The sequence below is a fragment of the Phyllostomus discolor genome, chromosome 1, assembly GCF_004126475.2.
Source record: "Phyllostomus discolor isolate MPI-MPIP mPhyDis1 chromosome 1, mPhyDis1.pri.v3, whole genome shotgun sequence".
Classification (NCBI taxonomy): domain Eukaryota; kingdom Metazoa; phylum Chordata; class Mammalia; order Chiroptera; family Phyllostomidae; genus Phyllostomus; species Phyllostomus discolor.
Window position 1 is genome coordinate 216657161 of NC_040903.2, and position 17905 is coordinate 216675065.

Below are 17905 nucleotides of genomic sequence, written 5' to 3' on the forward strand. Positions count from 1 at the left end.
CCAAGTCCCCCAAGTGCCTGGCACAAGATAAACCCAGATTCCTCAACCCGTATGCAATCTCCCTCCACCTGAAATATCCACACCCTAACCCTTGGCCCGCCCCATTTTCTCCCTTTCCCCTCTTCTCACACCTTGGCACCCAAACTGATTTTGGTTTAGACGGTCATTCTTGCCTCCTCGATGCCAGCAGCCAGATGCATATTCCATGCACAAGAGATGCTCGAGAAACGGAAACACCATCCGTGTTGTTCTAAAGTATTTTTAAAATATTTTATTTATTTATTTTTAGAGAGGGAAGGGAGGGAGATAGAGAAAGAGAGAAACATCAATGTGCGGTTGCTGGGGGTCATGGCCTGCAACCCAGGCATGTACCCTGACTGGGAATTGAACCTGCGACACTTTGGTTCGCAGCCCCTGCTCAATCCACTGAGCTATGCCAGCCAGAGTAAAGTAAATCTTGATCAGGAAGTTGTACAGTGATGTGCAACAGAGAAGCCATTCCTAAAGAGCCTCACCCTGTTTGGTGTTCTGCTTACAATAGCAATTTCTGGTTGTTGTTGCTAATATTATTACCATTGTCTGTCCTTCCCCCACTGGGCTGTGGAGCACCTACCGAGGGGCTTGGTGCGGGCTGTGGGCTCACGGACAAATGAACAGGGGCGGGTTGAAAATTTTCTGCCTGACAAATTTCTCTTGGACTCGGGATAAAGGGGTCTGCACACCCTGGCCCCAACTTACTCAGTTTGTAGGTTAGAGCTCAGCTTTTGAACTCTGCAGGGACACTGCCTAATTACAGCCACTTGCGGGTTTTTTTTAAATCATTCTAGAACTCTTCCTCAGACAGTTGATCCCTGTCCCAACATCGGCTTGTCGCTATTTTCCATTAGGCTGCGTTTAAGCAGACGACCTGTTCCCTTCTTAGCGATGATGCGTCAGTTTAGACACCCTTGGACAAGGCGTGATCATAACCTACTCTGTCTTCGCTTCCGTACAAAGGTTCCGATCTGTAAACAGAACGAAAAACTTTATAAGCTGAGTTTAAAGCAGATGGACCACTGAAAGTCCAAAGTTATCTTTCATGCGCAAAAGTCTCCCTGTCGAACATTTAAAAACTCGAATAATAACACTGTACCATTTAACTCTGCTCACGTATCTTTGTGTTTTCCCAGCTCAGAGAATGAAAATTAGGACTCGTTTGTCTCGGAAGAGCAGGTAGACCGAGTGAGAACCCGTGGGAGAAGTCAGAGAGGGGGTTGGGAGAAGAGCAGGGCCCCGCAATCCCCTTCCCCCCATCACCTGCCTCCCGGAGGAGCCGGGCGCCCGGGTGCGGAGCCGCCTGCGTCGGTCTCGGGTGCCCCCTGCCGCCGGCCTCTAGTCACTGCGTCTCTCAGGCTGCGGGACCCGCCTCCCCGCCCGCTCAGCGAACGTGGATGGGGTTGGGGCCCGAGTGCCTTAGGGCCAGACCTCTAACGGATGACCGTCACCTGAGCTTCACTCGACACGCCTTCATCGCCACCTACTAAGCGCCAGGCACTGTTCTAGGTGCCCGTGATGCAAAATAGAGATCAGCGCGCCCCTGCAGTTCGAGGCATAAGCAAGCCCTGGAGGAAATAAAGGGATTCTGGGCGCGGGTCGCGATCGTAAATACTGGGGTCAGGGAAGCTGGCTGACATTGACGTGACATTGACGCCCTGGGACCTAGAGGGGATGAGGGAGGCGGCCTGGGCGGTGACTCGGGGGCCGGGGGCCAGGACGCAGGAACAGAAGCCCCACGGCCTGGTGAGCAGGGGCCGGGAGGGAGGGTGGTGGGGCCGCTGGGGCTGGAGCAGAGGAAACGCGGGAAAGGGCAGGTTAGATGGGGTCTTCTTAATTTTTTAAAAAATATTGATTGATTTTAGAGAAAGAGGGAGAAGGGGAGAGAGAGGGAGAAACATCGATTTGTTGTTCCGCTGATTTATGCGTTCTGTGGCTGACTCCCGGCATGCGCCCTGACCAGGGATCCACCCGCAGCCTTGGAACATGCAAACGACGCTCTAACCAGCGGAGCCACCCGGCCAGGGCTAGACTGGGGTGGGGTGGGGTGTCGTTCGCATTGCTGCTACTTTTGGGTGCAGGGTTGCCCACAGGACTCCCAAGGTTGAATTTCAGGTAAACACCTAACGCCAGTTTGGTGTAAGTATGTCCCAAATACTGCATAAGGCATACTTACATGAAATTACTGGCTAAAGCTGGCGACCCGATCAGGGCCCGGCCAGAGGGGAGCGTTTGAACAGAGAAGTGACTGCGTCGTGCAACGTGGGATGAGTCTGGAGCTCGCTCAGTCGTCCGCCCGACTCCTACGCCAGACGGTTCGCTAGGCTCTGAGCATTCCGGTGAAAGCGGACGGACAGACGCCTGCCACCACCGGCAGCTCCCTGAGCCCAGATCTTCCCATCATCATCATCATCATCATCATCACTACATACAGATCCTATTCCTTTGGAGTGAATACTGTCAGTTGCCCACCCAGCAACTAGTTCATGATTTATTCGTGTGCTAGTCAACGCGAGGCAAAATGAAGACATTTTCCAGACACTAAAAAAGGGCGAGGAGACACGGAGGAACCATTTGAAATGCCATTTGCAATTGTTTAAGGATAGGCTTATGATAGAATATTAAGTACAAAAAGGAAGATTAAAAATTATATTCTTTTAAGCAAGGTTACATTGACTTCCAGATATATCTATGTCTATCTATCTATCTATCTGGGGCGTGTGTGTATATATACACACACATATATATATACATACAGTCACACACACACACACACACCTGTACAGTGAAAAAAAAAAAAAAAAATGGCAGGAAGGAGGCCAAGACCCCAGCGGCGGTTATCACCGGGCGGTGGGGAATTTGGTGGTTCTTTTGTCCTTTCTCGGGTTTTATGTTATTTTCTAAGCTTTATTTAGCCACACCAAAAGCTGTGGATACACGAAGTTTCCAAGCTGCAAAGGTTCTCGACGATTAAAAAATAGCATTGAGATGCAGTATTTGAAAACCTTTCTCCCGAGCTAAGGCTCCCAAGTGCAATTTGCATTTTCTCTGTGAAAGCCTCCCATTCACTCTAAGAAGCCGCCTCCCTTCTGCTAGAAATCTCCGGGCTCTCAGGTTTTTCTCCGGCTGAAGGGAACCGCGACAGACGCTGCGGAAATCGGATGGGAACGGGCGTCGCTGAGTCAGCCTGAACGCGCGTGGCTGGCCGGGCGCAGGCCTGGCTTCCTCATAGACGCACTGGCGGCTCCCTGACGCCAGCCGGCCGGTTAGCTCAGTTGGTTAGAGCGTGGTGCTAATAACGCCAAGGTCGCGGGTTCGATCCCCGTACGGGCCAGGTGTGGTCTCTTTTTTCCACTTTTTAAATCAAGTTACTAGTCGCTTTACACTTCCGGTATTTTGAAAAACGCTCTTTTCGAGAGCTGCAAGCCGCGTGCAAACCAGAGAGAGTCGCGGAATGACTCCGCACTCTACCTAGAGGTGGTCGCAGACGGCCCGGGAGGAGACGGGGCAGGGTCCCGCCTACGCGCGGTCACCCCATGTCCCTGGCGCGCGGCCGCCCTGCGGGGCTTTTTTAGGGTGCTCTCGAGCGCTGCCGCCCGTTGCTTCCCGGTGCGGGGCTTCCGAGGGTCTTCAGTGGAGACTCCGGTCTTCCGGAGTTCGTGGAGCCGAAAGCCAGACTTGGAATTCATTCCCCCTGCAAACAAGCACGGAGAGCCGAGGGCGTGCCCCGCCGCGCCGGGGGCCGGAGCAGCTCGGGCGGTGGGAGTCACCGGAGCCAGCCCCCGTACAGGTGGCGCCACTCGCTGAGCCAGGCGGTCTCCTTCCTTGTGGACGCCTTGGAAACCTTCTCTTGGTCCTTTGTTGCTTTTCAGAGAGACCCTGGGCTTCGTATTTCTCCCTCGTGGGCCCGCAGTTTGCAGCCACTCGCGCTCAGGTCTGCAGGTGTGGTCAGGCGTGTTTACTTGAACAAAAGCCAGCTTTGCAGGGTCGGTGTCGTTTTATATCAGGGTCCAGCAAGGGCTCCAGCCACTCTGGGAAAGTGTCCGGTGAGAACATCTACTACACCACTCGTTCCTTTCTCAGGCAGGTGTTGGCTCTGACTCAGGTTACAGCTCAGGGCCGCCGGCCACGGCGAAACGCCCAGGCCCGGTCTCGGGGTGCCGTGCAGCTGCTCCGGTGCTCACGGACGCCAGCGACCGGCCCGCTGTCCCCGCGCAAGGCCGGTTAGAAGGAGAGCCTGGGCTGCTGACACCCGATCAGGCTCCGGCAGGTCGCGTCTGTGTCAGGCTCCTTGTCACATGCAGGGGCGCACAGAGGAGGAGGCAGCCGAGAGGGCTGCCCGCAGAGTGCACGCTGTCACGCGCCAGGCCTCGACGGGGTCCAGACTATGTCTCTGGGAAGAAAAAAGTATTTTGAGCAGAAGGCATTTGAGTTCCCGGTCTTTTCTGCTGAAAGGCGGAGCCTTCCTGAAGAACTCCAGAGGATTCAACCTTCATCAATCGCCTTCCCTTGGGGGCCCTCATCCCAGGAGGCGGCGCACCGACCTAGGCAGGCCCCAAAGCCAGCCCAGCTCGCGCTACCCCGGTATGGGCGCGTTCACCTGGCCCAGCAGTCAGTCGTGAGTTTGCCCGAGCGCCCTTCTCTCCTTCCCTCCCCCACGAAGACAGTGTGTAAGCCGCGCATTCCACCTGCCTGTGAGTCACGTTTTCCTGGGAACTTCTGGTAGGTACATTAATAAAAACGCATCGTCAAATTTTTGTCTCTTCTCTTGTAAATTTGTCTTTTGTCCTTTTAATTGGCAGATTCCCCCCCCCCGCCCCCAAATAGCTTAAATGGGTAGAGGAAAAGTTTTTCTTCCCCAACATTTGAAAAGGTGATAAAATGGGGTCCTGGATGAAGGGGGACCTTCTTGGCTTAGGGGTCAGAGGGAACCTTTCCGACATCCGAGGATGGGAGGATGAGGAGGGCTTCCTTGTAAAACTTGATTGAAACGAATTCCACAACCTGACCTCCCCTCTGGCCAATCCCCAGTGAGGCCCCTAGTGAATTGAGTTAAAGCCCTGCAGAGAGCACAGGTGAATGTAACAGAGGTACCGATGATTGTGGTGGTGATGACGATGATGATGGTCCTGTGGAGAGAAAAATGATCCGAAAGTCTTCCAGGGCCTTCTCTCCCATCAGCCTCGCCCTCAGCCTCCCCCTTAGGGGTATGATGGCGCTCACAACATTATACTGCAAATGCCAGTTTTCTCCTATTTCCTGCCAAAACTGACCTGCGGAAGGCAGGCTATTGGACAGATGCTGAACAAGTGTTTGTTGACTTACAGCCCTTCTCTCTCCTCTTTGGGGAGAGAAGCTGAGACGGACCGACGCACACACCGGCAGGCAGCTACAACACTCACAAAGCCAGGAGAGCAAAGGGAGAGCGGAGTGGGAAATGCTGGGCTGAAGGAGAGGGGGCGGCAGAGCTGGGGACAGAATGTGCACAAGGGTGGGAAGCTTCCTTAGTGGGTCCCCCCATTCATTCATTCATTCCTATTCATCCACCCATCATTCATTCCCCGAGGTGCGCTCTGGGTCGGGGCTTGTGCGCCCCAGTCTGGGTGAGTGGCTAGAGGGGGGTGGCTCGCCCTGGGAATGGCGAGTTTGGGGGTTGGGAGTACACTCGTTAGAAATGCACATGTAGAATTCCTTCCCAGATCTATTAACTCAGAAGGTCTGGGGTGGGGACTAGGAATCCACCAGTCCAGACGGGATCCTCAGGGGACTCTGACGCACGAGCCGCTGAGAATATTTGGACAGTGTGATGTCAGGTCGGGGGCGCTGGGACCCCGAAGATCTCCGCCCAGGAGACCCCGGACAGATCCTGGAGGAGGTGGCCTACGGAGGTTAAGGCCACGACAGGCGTCCCTCCATTGGCTGATTGTATAGTCGATTAAGCGGGAAGAGGCGTGGCCCTCCCAGACCCCGCCCACCGCCCGCTCCCGCGGCGGCCGCCTTCCGAGGTTTCTTGGCTTGCGGGGCACTCGTAGCCGCCCCTTTTCCAGCTGACGCACTTTGGAGCCGCCGTCACTCAGCAGCCGTGGTTCGAATCCCCGCGTCGGCCGCCATGGCGGGCGCGGAGCCGGAGGCTAAGGGCAGCGGCGAGGGCGGCGGCGGCGGCGGCCGGGCTCCCCCCGCCCGGAGCGGCAGCGCCGTGCGCGTGGCCCCGCTGGGCCCCGAGCAGCTGCGGCGGGTCCTGGAGCAGGTGACGAAGTCGCAGCCGCCCTCCAAGCCGCCGCCGCCGCCGCCGCCCTTCGTGCTGCAGGACGCGGTGCGGCGGCTGCGGGACGCGGCCCAGGAGGCCGCCCTGCAGCGGGGCCCGGGCTCCGAGCCCCTGCGCCCGCCGCGCCTGCTGCCGCCTCAGGTGAGGCGCCGGGAGGGACCTGGGGGAGCTGAGGCCGGGGGTGGGGCGCGCCTCCGCGTCACCGCACGGCCCAGACCTGCGGGGCCGAGAGGCCGGAGGCGCCCGCCTGAGAGCCCCGAGTCCCCACACTAAGCCCCGGGGGTCGGCGCCGCCCCGCCCGGCGTCCGCCCTTGCTCCCGCGCCCTCTCTGCCCCGCGGCCCCTCTCCCAGGCCCCTGTCACGCACTCCGCACGTGTTGGCACCTAGTGTGTACCCGCCCTACACGGAGAGCACGGGACAGGCGCGAGGAGTGACGAGGGGCCGCTTTAGAGTGAGCCGTCCCTACGCCTGACACCGGAGACCTGGTTGGATTGAAAGGAACCGGGTGGCAGGTGCAGCGACTCGGGACAGAATGAAGTCCGTGGTGGTGCCCGGCGCAGGACCTGGCGCCCTGGTTTGTAACTCAGTGCCCAGCACGGCGCCTGGCGCGCGCTTCGTGTGTGAAATGTGCAGAAGCACTCGGTACACGACAGAACCCCGTTTCTCAGTGGCGTCATCTCCAGGGACACAGCTGCGGGCTCCCGGGGCAGGAGGGACTGCAGCAGGGGCTCCCAAGCCCAGAGGGTCCAGTGTAGGCCCCGAGGGCCAAGACAACTATGATTCTGCCTAAACGCTTCCTTCCCAAAGCTGTGACTTTGGTAACAACCTCCTGGGCCTCTGGTTTCCTTATTTGCAAGAGGGATGGTTCATTGGGTGAGTTTTCTGGGTCTTACTCTGCCGTGGAGACCAATGCGCACCCCCTCATAAGCTGGGCACAGCATGTCCCCGGAGTCAGAACCGGGACAGTGGCTGCTGTTCGCAGAGACGCTGCGCCGGCGCCTGGCACTGTGCTGGGCCGCCTGGTTCTCCGCGCGCACGGAAGCATTTGCCTCAGCATTTTACGGCCGAGGAGCACGCGCAGAGAGGCTGAGGAACTTGGCCCAGGGTCCCCCAGGTGTGGCTGCATTCTAGGGCCTGTTGAAGGTGGCCACAGCTTTTTGGGTTTGGAGAGGCAACTTAGGAAAAAGTTCCAGAATGACATTTCCCGTCAAATGAAAGCACAGTTCATTAGAGTTAGGCGGCCCCATGGTTTCTGTAGCTAATCTCATCAGGACGACCTAAGTTCTGTCCGAGTTCACAATGATGTGACCGGTGGCCCATCCAGCTGATCCTCGCTGAGCCCCAGCTGGGCCCTGGAGGCCTGGAAGGCAAACCGGCTGTGTGCCTTGCCCCCCAGGAGGTTGTAATCTAACCAGGGAGGTGAAACGGGCCTCAGGTAGCTTCCGACCACAGAGAGCTAGAGACACTCTTGGAGGAAGGGAGAGGCCACTTCCGGCTGAGGGACCAGAGGACACTTGGTGGCACAGGTGACGGCCGAACTAGGTTCGGAAGGGTGGGTGCCCTTTGAAAGCGCGGGGGCTGAGAGGCAGGGTTCAGGGTGGGGTGGGTGGTGGGGGTCAGAAGGCAAAGGCCAAGTGGATACACACTCTCGACGGTCAGAGTTGGGCTCCCGTCCCTCCGCACTGCTCCCCACCCGGGCCCCCACCCCACAGAAGCCTCGCTTCCTCCCACTGACAGGCCGAGCCCTGCCGTTTCTCCCTATGCCTAGGATGCCCTTTCACCTGGCAACAGCTCTGCGCAGCCCCTGGCCCCGCAGAGGTCACCTCCCCCGGGAAGCCTCTCCGGCTGTCCCTGCCCCCTGCTGCTCTCGCTGCCCCTGGTGCGCGTGCACGGTGCCATTGTGTCCCCGACCGCGCTCCTTAGGGGCCCGGTCTGCCTTCTGAGTCAGCAGGGGAGCCTTCGCACTTACAGGTCTGGGGCAGGAGGTCTGATCCAGCTGGTCTGCGGGTGGTCAGCTGAGGCAGGGCAGGGACACTGCCCACCTCCCCGAGGGGCGGCTGGGCTCTGCTCACATTCGAGTGTTGGCGCCCGGAGAGGCCCGGGAAATGTCCGCCGAGGGAAGCGAGCACACGACAAAGCGCCCCGTCGGATGCCCGCACGGTGGACTCGTGTCCCCGGCAGATGAAACGTTCAGGCCGCTTGCCACTGTGACAGTCCTCAAACAATAGGGTTTGGTGCATGCACACAGGGTGTGCGTGTGTGTGCACACATGTGGAAACCTGGGTTTAACGGCCTTACCAGGTAATGTCCTTGGAGCTTGGAGAAACATTTTAAGTGACTGATAGTCAAGTGAAACAAATGTGGTTCCCAGAATGCAGTGTAAATCTAACTGTCGTTCTTATTGGCCTCCATTTAGTAAAAGGGGGGACGTCTAAAGAGGGCCTGTCGGTGGCCCCAAGTCAGTGGTTCTCGTCTGGGGACACTAGCAGTGTCTGCAGACATGTCTGATTGTCGCAGTGTGGGGGTGCTGCTGGCGCCCCACGGACAGAGGCAGGGCTGTCTCTCAACACCCTGTTGTGTGCACGACAGCATTACTGGTCCAGGTGCCAGCCGTGCCGGGTGGGCAAAGCTTGCCCAGGCTGACGAGGTTCGTCTCCCCTCCCCCCCTGGAGAGGGGAGCTCATTGTATCTGCTCCGTGAGGGCAGGGACGCTGCCGCGCTGCCCCTGCCTTGAGCCAGGGACAGCTGTGTCCCTGACACTCAGACTGTTACCTGGGGCACGTGGTCACTGCCCAGTAACTATCTGTGGGTCGCTGTGGGTCCCAGCGCTCCCCTCGGTGGGCACCCTGCTGTTAGGGACGGTGGGTGCTGCCTGGAGCACCCAGGCGTGTGTCTCTCTGCCTGTGCTAGGCTTTCGTGCGGGGTTCAGGAAGTGGAATGGCTGGGCCAAAAGCATGTGCGTTTCGAGTTTTGTTCAGTGTTTTTAAAACAGCTCGTTGAAGATATTACAGCCCCGCTCCTACTACAGATGTGCCCTGGAGAAACACACACACACACACACACACACACACGTGCATGAAGGCTCACAGCAGACCTCAGAGTACAGGGTTGGAGACCACCGGTCCATGCCCGGGAGAGAGCTGTGGTCACATGGCCGGGGAGAAGAACCCCCAGAGCCACACACCTCGACACAGACACATTTCACAAGCAACAGAGCGAGTGAAAAGCCCCACCAAGTTGCAGGAGATGACATGCATTTATATAAAGTTTAAAAACATGTCGAAACTGAACTATGTATTTTTAGGGATGGCCACATGTAATATGAAGATGCATGAGGATGGTTAGCAGCACATCCGGGCGGGGCGGAGGGAAGGGCATGCAGGCTGCGGGGTTGGGGCAGAGCAGGGCCAAGGGCGCGGGCGCTGCGACCGGGCTCCAGGCGGGCACCGGGGCCTTGTTCTTTACGGCTGTTTGGGTTTCTAAAACCTCATTAGACTTTTAAAAGTGAGCTGACATGCTGAATTGATTGAGTCCACTTCAGGGCACGGAACTCCAAGTAAATACACATGTAAAACTGTAAGGAAGGGTATTCCTTAGTAGGTCGTGAAATCAGTTCAGTGGATTATGATAGTACAGTAGATACAATCGGAGGCATTTGTGCAGGAACGGTAAGTAGTTTCATGAACTTGTAATATTATTTACATATGCAAACGTTTCTGTCCTCACCTATGGCTGTGAAGGAGGAGGAACCCCTCTGGTCAGAAAGACCAGGAAGCACCACTGGACAAAGTGCAGACACACAGGCTTGTAGGTGTGAGACGCATGTTATAATTTAGGAAAACTCTCAATGGTGGGTTTAAGGTGAGAACAGAACTGCGGAGCTGTTGATGAGCTAAACGCCTCTTCTCTCTTTAAGCAACTGGGAGCCGTCTGTGTCAAGGTGACGCCCGGGGAAACGGAAGGTCCGGAGAGGCCGACGCCCCGACTGGCCGCCATCCAGCCCCGGACGGCCAGGCCGAGCCAGCTGCCCGGGCGGCACGGCAGCGTGCTGGGGCCCAGGGTCCCCAGTCCTCAGCTGCTCGGGGCGCGACCCCTCCTGGGCACCCAGCCACAGCCTCCTGTTCAGGCGCCCGCACAGAGGCCGCTGCGCGCCCTCCGACCTGTCCCTGCGAAGAGAGTCGAGGTCCCCCCGGGTCCGAACGGACCGGGTGCCACGCTGGCCCCTCCGTCCGCCTCTGACCCGCTGGCAGTGACCCCTGTTTCACCCAGGTCAGCAAATTTATTTATCCCCAACCTGCACACGAAGCACCCTGAGAAACTGAAAAAGCCTTTAAAGGTGAAAACACGTTCTGGGCGGATATCCCGACCTCCCAAGCATAAAGCCAGAGATTACAAGTTCATAAAAATGGAGGACCTGGCCGACGGCCACCCGTCGGACTCGGACGACTACGCGGAGCTGAGCGTGGAGGAGGAGGAGGAGGAGGAGCAGCGAGAGCAGCGGGCGCGGCGGGGCGCAGCGGGCGCTCTTCGACCTGCCGAGCTGCGCCTTGCGGCCCAAGACCTTCGGGTGTCAGGCCTGCGCCAAGTCCTACATAGGGAGCGGGGGGCTGGCCCGGCACTTCAGACTCCACCCGGGCCACGGCCCGCCCCAGCCCGAGGCGTCGCCACCGTGCGGGAAGGCCGGCGGGAGCGTGGCCCAGGGCCTGCCGTCAGCACGGGGTGGCCTGCAGGTAACGGTTCTGTCTGGTCACGGTGTTCTTGTCGCCGCCCGTCACCCTTACGTGAACCTTTGCAGTGTCGGAGGGGCGGGGGGGGCGGTTCGGGCTGAGGCTCACGCAGAAGCTCAGTCACCGTCGGGGGGACCCGAGGCCCCACCCGTCAGCCCCTCGGCCAGGCGAGCGAGGCGTGGGCTCTGTCTGCAGTGGCGGGCGCAGGGGGCAAGGCTGCTTGCTGCTCGCCCTTGGTTGACCTGGCAGAGGGTCTCGGGGAAGTCGGGATGGGGGACAGCGGGCCGCAGGGTTGCTGCCTCGGGCACCAGCAGTGACACGCTGGGCATGATGTCCGTCCTGTGTTGCCCCTTCCACCACCACCCAGAACGGTCAGTCTGTAGACGCTGAAGAGGCGTCGGCGTCGGACCCAGCAGACGGAAGTTACCCAGCCCTCTCGGGAACCGGGAGACGCCCAGGACCCACTCGGGGCTGCACCGAGGCCCCCTCACAGCCCGGTGCCGCCCTGCGGCGGAGCAGCACGGCCAGGAGCGGCGCCCGCCTCCGGGAGGTACGTGGCTCTCAGACTCTGCTCCTGAAACCCGTCTGGCGGGCCGTGTGGCAGTTCGCTATGAGGCTTCTGAATGTACAAGTAAAATGCCCAGGTGACTAGTCGGCTGGCCTGGAACGTGACTGGGGGGGTAGGCAATGAACTCCAGGGTAGCAGCGCCTGGCGTACTGCAGGTTTACCCAGGTGCAGTGGCTGGAGCGCCTTGCCTGTGGTGACAGCCGCTCGCCTTTGTACGTTTCGGGGAAAATATAACCTGTGTTTCCACGGAGGCTGTCCCGAAAACAACAGAAATGTTTTTTTCTTCTTTTTCTGGTAAAAAGATTCCAGGAAGAAAAGCATGTTTCAGGGCTGAGCCCTGGAATGTCCATTCCAGCCCCCGGGTGTGCTGCGCGGGGTTGGACTGACCGGGGAAGGTGGGACGCTGCACTCACCGGGCTGCCCTTGGCCGGGGTGGGGGTGCTGTGTTTGCCTGGCGATGGCCAGTTAGAATCCTAATCTTGGAGTGAGAGACAGCGAGAGAGTGAGAGGCCAGTCGGCGACAGCTGGCCCTGAAGGAGTGGCCGTGGGGCTCCTGGGACACTCCGCAGGGGTCCAGCGGGAACTGTCAGCCCCGGGGGTGGGGGGGGAGTAGCTTCTCTGGGGGTGGGGGGACTCAGTGATGAGCCAGGGTGACCAGTTTTAGCAGCAGGCGCTGAAGAGCCGCCCTTGGGCGTTGGGCTGGCTCCGCCGCTGGCCCTGTGCTCGCTCCGGGCGCACCTGGGCCCCCTGGGCCACGGTCATTGTTGTCTCGACTGGATGGATGAGGAGCCCGGAGCTCCCAGAGGCTGCTAACTTGCACACAGTCGCCCTGCAGGTGGTGGACGCAGAGTCTGGATCCAGGGTGTTGGGTGTCCCCCGGGACAGGGCGTCTGGCGCCAGTGGGGCCCGGCTGCTCTGTGCGGCAGCGACTCCGGGCCCTCCTCCTCTCCTGCCTGCTTTCTGCTCGGGTGTCCTGACAGGCCGCCCAGGGACTCGTTTGCACTTCCATCTCTGGCACTGGCTGGGAGCCCCGGAGAGGAGGGCAGGCATGTCCCCAGCGCCATGTCCTTGTCCAGAACCCGGTCTCCACGCGTGCTCAGGGCTGTCGCGGGGGCATCAACCTCTCTGAGGCCAGGACTGATCACGGGGCTGTGCTAGTGGGTGGGGGAGGGGGCTGCTCACCACAGTGGGACATTCGTGGTGAGAGCTGCTTCGCCGCTGAGGTTTCGGGGACTTCCTGTCTCCTGCGTTTATCGCACCCCCTTGTTGGCTGCTGGGAGATGCCGTGGGCTCTCGGAGACCTCAGATGCCTTCTTCTGGTAGTTTCTCCACCAGTGTGACCGGCAGGACCTGGTGGAGCTGGCGCTGCCCCAGCTGGCGCAGGTTGTGTCGGTGTATGAATTTCTTCTGATGAAGGTGAGTCTTCTTCACGTTTCTGAATGATCTGGGGGATGATCAGAAGTTAGGTAGACTGAGCCAGGCCTTCTGGGATCATTCCCTCCAGGCCAGAGCTGCAGTGAGGCTGCTGGTCCTGCCGACGCCTGCGTGGGCTGCTGCCTACGTGGCCAGGCCTCGGGAGGGCCCCTCCTGGACCCCCTTGTCGCTTTACCTTTGTGTGGGAGGCACCAAAGGGGGGCGGCAAACCTCGGCCCCCACCCTCGCCTCCCGCCTCCTCTATACGGGGCTCTGCCCCCTGGCGAGCCCACTCTGAGGAGGCGGCCTGCCTGGCTGCCCGCAGCCGCACTGCCCACTTCCAGGCCTGGACCTCCTCCCGGCACTGGGCCGTGAACACGCCCGTCCTCAGGCCTCCCTGCCACCCCCACACCCCCAGGCCCTCCTGCTGGGGCACGGCAGGCTCTCGCTGGGGCGAGCAGCACACCCCTGCCTCTGCCGGGCCTCGGCTGGGGCCCGAGGAACCGGTGTCCTCCCCGCCCTTAAGTTTCCGGCCGTGTTTTCCGCGCCATCGCCTCGGGTGTAAACCCCACCGTCATCTTCGCCCCCATGAAGGTTGGGAAGGACCATCCGGCGAAGCCGCTGTTCCCAGCCGTGTACAAGGAGTTCGAAGAGCTGCACGGGATGGTTAAGAAAATGTGTCAGGATTACCTCCGCAGTTCCGGCCCCCGCCCCCGGGAGCCCCTGGAAGTCAGCGACAACGAGGTAACCGTCCCACGGGGACAGCTGTCCCCGGGAGCTGGCAGGCGAAGGGCGTCCGCCAGGAGGGAGGGCAGTTTCTGGAGCGGCACCTTCACCGCGGCTTCTCTTCAGCCCTGCTCCCGTCAGGCACGGGGTTTCCTCCCCGTGTGAAAGTGGTCCTCCCTCCCTCCCTCCCTCCCTCTCAGAGAGGCAGATAAGGTAAAAGAAAATCGACAACACCGGCCCTGGCCGGGTAGCTCAGGTGGTTAGTGTGTCGTCCCCATGTGCCGAGGTTGCGGGTTCAGTTCCCCCGTCAGGGCACGTGCAAGTATCAGCCAGTGAGCGCATAAATGAGGGGAGCAGCAGACCGACGTTTCTGTCTGTCTGTCTCCCCGCCTGCCCGAGCCGTTCCCCCTTCTCTAAAAATCAGTAAGTAGGAAAACTGACAGCACTGTACTCCCCTCCCCCCACTGATTATCAGAGTTAACGCCGTGGTCACCAGGGTTTCCTTCATTCTGCAGGTTTCTGGGGGTGGGTTACAGAGAGGCCAACAGTTACTGTTTCTGGTGGTTTTGACAGATTTCTCATTTCAGTGTCACTGTCATCATCACATTTCCTGCATCTCTATTGGGCCCTTGATGGGAACATGTTTTTATTTTTAAAGATTTTATTTATTTTATTTTTAGGGAGAGGGGAAGGGAGGGAGGAAGGAAGAGAGGGAGAGAAACATCAATGTGTGGTTGCCTCTCATGCGCCCCCTACTGGGGACCTGGCTTACAACCCAGGCATGTGCTCTGGCTGGGAATTGAACCCCGGACCTTTTGGTTCGAAGGCCGGCGCTCAGTCCACTGAGCGACACCAGCCAGAGCGGACACGTTTTTAAAAAGACATGTTTGACTTATCGTGGACCAACCCTCTGCTGGGCATAGCATGCACCACGTGGTCAGGTCATTCGGGGGCTCTCCCTGGCCAGCAGGGAGACTCGGGGCTCCGCCCCCACTGCCCGTGCCTGGGAGCCTTCCATTGTCTCCGACAGAGTGCCGCAGGGTTCGCAAGGCCACCCTGTCAGCCCGGTAGATGCTAAACCTGCCCATCCCCAATCCCTCCTCTAACCTGGCTGTGCCCTCCCCTCCCCGCCCCACCCCGCCCCCACCTGCTGTGTGTTCCCTCCATGAGGTCGGTGCGTGAAAGCCGGCAGCTGTCACCCATGACCTTCACACCTGCTGCTGCTCGTGTGGACTCTGATGCGATCCTCGCCAACCCCCTTCGCGGCCGCCGAGGTCTCAGATGGGCGGCTGCCGGGGTCGCCCAGGCCCTGAGCAGAGAAGTTGGGCCCCAGCCCCCCACACCCGCGCCCTCCCCACCAGCTGGGGAAGGAGACCGGTCCAGAGTAGGCAGGATCACTTCCCTGAAGGAGGCGTAAGGGACCAGAAAGTGACCTTGGTGTCAGACTCACATCATTGAGCTTGTGGCCACACTAAGGAGAGTGTTCGACAGTTTTTAGGAAACCGTTGTAGTGTCTTCTGAACCGCTGACCCTGGTCACGGCCCGTCTCGCCATCAGCTCCTCCACGAAGCTCCGTGCGGACCCTCATTTTCCTCAGTGTTTGGGTGGCACCTCCCTGGACAGAGGGACCTGCAGGCGTGCACGCAGGCCTTTTGTCCTCACACCTCGCCCTCCCCAGGTCGCCGAGTCCCTGGGGATCACGGAAGGATTCCTGTGGAGGAGAGAGACTCGCACGGATGGCGCCCCGCACCCGTGCAGCAGCCAGGGCCCGGCTGGGGCGGACGGGCAGGGGCCCGAGGCCGCGGGCCCCAGGAAGAGGGAGAGCGAGAGCGAGGTGGGCGTGGCGCGCAGGGGGCCGGGCTCCGCGGGGTGCTGCGGCTTCCCTTCTGGAACTCTCCACGCTTCTCCGGGAGGAAGGGCTGCCGTCTGCCCGCTTCCTGCTAGTCTCAGCTGTTTGTGTCTTCTCTTCCTAGACCGCAGAGGCGGGGCTGGCTTCAGCGAAGAGGACCAGGAGGGCAGCTCAGCCCCAGGAACCCACTGTGTCTTCTGCTGACGGCGGAGGCGCCCCGGCGGCCAGCGAGGGTAAAGTGCTTGCCCTGGTCGTGCCCCGAGGCTCAGAGGCCTGCTTTGCAGGGTTGGTGCCCCTGTGGGCGCGTCTGAGAGCCCTCCGGTTCCTCCAGACCTTGATCCCAGCGCCCCCACGGTTCAGAGCTGCTGTGGTGGGGGGTGGGGTGGGGGAGGTGCTGAGAAGCCGGGCAGCGCCGAGAGCAGGGCGGAGCCCCAGGTGCATCGCGTCTGTGGCTGGCTTCCCCAGACTCGGCTCTGGGTGCCGGCTGACGTTTAACCTGCGACAACGAGGCCTCCATCCTGCGCCGGCCAGAGCCCCTCAGCCAGCTTCTGAATGGACGGCCTGCTGAGAGTGCCAGTAAACGTTCCCTCTGCTCGGGGCCACTGCCCTGGGGCGGAGGTCTCTTGGTTGAGGAGGGGCCATCCTCCGTTTTCTGACTTGGGACCTAACTCCCTGGTGGGTGGGGCGGTGGGGCGCTCTCGAGAACAGTGAGAACCCTGGCACCCACTCCCCTCGCCTCCCGGGCCTGCGTTTCCTCTCGCAGCTGCTTCTGCACCGGGAGGCTCCCATGCCAAGTTGCAGGGAGCGTTCATGCGTTCCCCTTTCTTGCAATAAGATTAATCTGGACCAGCCTATTCGGACGGTGCATGGGACGGACGGGCCTCAGCGCGGCTCGCGTGTGACCACCTGCTTTCCCCGCTGTCTAGGCTCCGTCCCCCCAGTGCACAGGAGCGCTTGCCACGGTCCTGAAGACGGCCATGCGCCCCCGGTTTCTGACCGCGACCCCAGTGTGCCCCAGGCCGACGGGCAGCTGAACACGCCTGCTGACTGCGCAGCCCCCAGCGGGCCTGCAGACCCCGCCCCCTCGCACCAGGATGCGCAGCTGGGACGGCCTGGCACGCTGACCCCGGAGCAGGCCGTAGCGTTCCCCACGGAGGATGCTCAGGGACACTCTTCAGACCTACACGCTGGGGACAGCCTTGGAAGCTGGGGGCTCTGCAGCAGCCTGACGTCCGAGGGAGGAGTGGCGTCCCTGCTGCCTGGCGGGTCTGGACGCAGCGGGGCAGGACCGCTTGGCCAGGTGCCAGGCTCCTGCGAGAGTGGCCAGCGCGCCAGCCCCGGGGAGGCCCCTCCGCTGGGGGACGCCCTGTCTGTGCGCGTGGTGCCGGTGCACGCCGCCCGCAGCGCGGAGCCTGAGCCGGGGCCTCCGCTCTCCACACAAGGGGGTCTTGGGAGCCCTGCGGCGGACTCGGACCAGGCCCCCCACAGGACAGGGACACACGCTGACCAGAGAGGACTGGGGAGCACGGCGGCCGCGGGTGAAGCCGTGGTGTTGGGGATCGCCGGCGGGTGCAGCGTGCCGCCTCGGGGGCCGGAGCAGACCCTTGTTCAGACTGCCGGCGGGCTTCTCCCGCCCCGCCCGGGCTCCGCGGTGTCCGGGCAGGAGGAGGTAGCCACACTGACCGAGGCGGAGGGGCCCGTCCTGCACACGTGCCCACCGGAGGGGGTCCTCACACAGCCGTGGAGGCAGCGCCCGCCCCGTGGGACCCAGTCGGAGCCGCAGTCCCGGCCGTGTGTGTGTTTTACCCGAGGAGGGTCGGCTTCGAGCGGCGCGTGTTGCTCCGACGGGAGCGCGGGCACAGACGAGCGTTTATAAAGAGTGGCGCCTTCCCCTCGTGGCTGTGGCCGCGGCGCGGGTCACCGCGAGAGGAGTTTCTCCCACGTCTGGCTCCCGAAGCTGCTGGTGCGGCTCTGTCCCTGCCGCCCACGGGGACTCGATGGTCCCCTTGCTCCTCGTGTATGCTGTTGTCTCACCGCACTCGGTCCACGCTAGAAGCTTCTTCTGGGGTCAGTAAAAGAACAAAGAAATGAGCTAGCCGTCCTGGGCAGCACTGTACCGAGGAGCAGGGAAGAAAGTTGTGTCTGCTTGCATCTCACCCATGAGGCACGTGAGGCTTCTGGAGAAGGTGGAGCCCCGGCCGGCCGGGTGATGACCCCCGGGCAGCTCGCACGAGAAGCCGGTCGGATCCGGCCTGGGGAGTGCGCGTCTCTTCTCTCCCTACAGGACGCCCCTCGAGGGAGTGTCCCAGCCCGTCTCCGCTTCA

At 60.8% G+C, this 17905-nt stretch overlaps 2 protein-coding genes and 1 non-coding gene across 3 annotated transcripts; all 3 read left to right on the top strand.

Moving 5' to 3' along the window:
* Nucleotides 1-3293: 3293 nt before the first annotated feature.
* TRNAI-AAU lies at nucleotides 3294-3367 on the top strand. Its single transcript has one exon. It is a non-coding gene; the product is annotated as a tRNA-Ile (tRNA).
* Nucleotides 3368-4803: 1436 nt separating this feature from the next.
* On the top strand, nucleotides 4804-15969 carry LOC114492117 (zinc finger protein 839). Its single transcript, XM_036014073.1, is given in 8 exon segments — nucleotides 4804-6439; nucleotides 10215-10790; nucleotides 10792-11028; nucleotides 11393-11575; nucleotides 12917-13009; nucleotides 13601-13750; nucleotides 15411-15566; nucleotides 15713-15969. Coding segments are annotated over 8 exon segments (1872 nt in total). The 5' UTR covers nucleotides 4804-6142; the 3' UTR covers nucleotides 15893-15969.
* Nucleotides 15970-16368: 399 nt separating this feature from the next.
* On the top strand, nucleotides 16369-17658 carry LOC118498791 (zinc finger protein 839-like). The gene has a single exon (XM_036017608.1). The coding sequence runs from the start codon at nucleotides 16369-16371 to the stop codon at nucleotides 17455-17457; it is 1089 nt and encodes a 362-aa protein (XP_035873501.1). The 3' UTR covers nucleotides 17458-17658.
* Nucleotides 17659-17905: the final 247 nt, after the last annotated feature.

What these genes read in the sequence shown, in the direction of transcription:
- LOC118498791 (XM_036017608.1), top strand. Translation starts at nt 16,369, where the DNA reads ATGCCAAGTTGCAGGGAGCGTTCATGCGTTCCCCTTTCTTGCAATAAG.